Consider the following 1,250-nt stretch of genomic DNA (forward strand, 5'->3'; position numbering starts at 1 on the left):
AAATTCTCACAAGGCACAATATTCTTATATCGATTCTTCTTCTTCAATTCAGATTTTTTGGCATACGCACAACTGGCTTCGCTAATTGAAGGAACGCTCTGAATTCAAAATATTTTAACAAAACTAAAATCTTTACCAGACATCTTTACCATTGCTGTAGTGCAATGGTAAAGATGTCTGAAATTGTTATTGCTTGTAGCGTGATTTGAATGTAAAGAGACCTCTTTGTTAGCAGGAATAATTTTTAAAAATTTACTCTGTCACAAATTTTTATATTTATTCGGGATATCATCATCAAACTTTGAAAGTTTCACTTAGCTATTTACTTTGTACTCCGATTCAACCCCGGCTGCAGTCAGGTCATTGTAATGCAGCTCGATCTGATGTATGGATACGTGGTTTGGAGTTGAGTTGACGATGGCTGTCTGGTCTTTTGCTATTTTCTGTTTGAGTCTTTCTATGTTTTATAAAAATTTATTGCAAAACATTACAAATTGTTTTTGTTTTCGAGATGTTTTAACTTTTCAGATGAAAAATTTTCTCAAATGTTTAGTTGTATGAAACGTTGCAATTTGAAGCAACAAAAAATGACCAACTTCCACAACTCTCCCAACATTGATTGGTCGGGCTGTAAATTAAACAACACAACTTTATCATCAACAAAATTAAAAAAAACTATTAAAAGTGCTTTTAAATCAAAATTTGTACATACACACACCTCTTGAAACGACAGCAATAGACCAAGAGAACTATGGCCAGAACGAGCAGCAGACCAAGTATCGAACCAACCACATTATACTTGACTCTCCGTCTAAAACTTGTTCACTTGATATCATGCCAATACACATTTTTAAGAAATATCTAAAGTTTTTTATAAGTTTTCTAACTAGTTTCATAAATCTCTGCTTAAAAAAAGGCATAGTGCCAGACTATTTCAAGCATGCCACCGTTGTTCCGATTCTGAAAAAAGTCGGCAGCGATGACGGGCAAATTGGAAACTACAGACCAATTTCTAACCTACCATTTCTATCAAAGGTGCTGGAGCGTGTTGTGAATGGGTTTCTACTGAAATATTTAACAGACAACGATCTTATGCCAAGGTATCAATCTGGGTATCGACGGTTCCATTCCACCAAAATAGCTTTGTTATATGTTTTATCAAGTTTGTTTGCTGCAGCTGAGGTTCAAAACATATCGGTACTATCATTCCTTGATATGTCAGCAGCGTTCGATTGTGTGAATCATGTGAA

At 34.8% G+C, this 1,250-nt stretch overlaps 1 protein-coding gene across 1 annotated transcript in view; it reads right to left on the bottom strand.

The window, feature by feature from the left end:
• HELRODRAFT_163149 (hypothetical protein) overlaps nt 1-848 on the bottom strand; it is a gene marked incomplete at both ends in the record, with an annotated part of 8,600 nt that extends 7,752 nt beyond the window's left edge. The window contains 2 exons of the mRNA XM_009027110.1: nt 327-457; nt 800-848. Coding sequence (XP_009025358.1) covers nt 327-457; nt 800-848 — 180 coding nt within the window. The remainder of the gene's footprint in view (nt 1-326; nt 458-799) is intronic.
• Nucleotides 849-1,250: the final 402 nt, after the last annotated feature.

Source organism: Helobdella robusta (assembly GCF_000326865.2).
Source record: "Helobdella robusta unplaced genomic scaffold HELROscaffold_5, whole genome shotgun sequence".
NCBI classification, from domain to species: Eukaryota; Metazoa; Annelida; class Clitellata; order Rhynchobdellida; family Glossiphoniidae; genus Helobdella; species Helobdella robusta.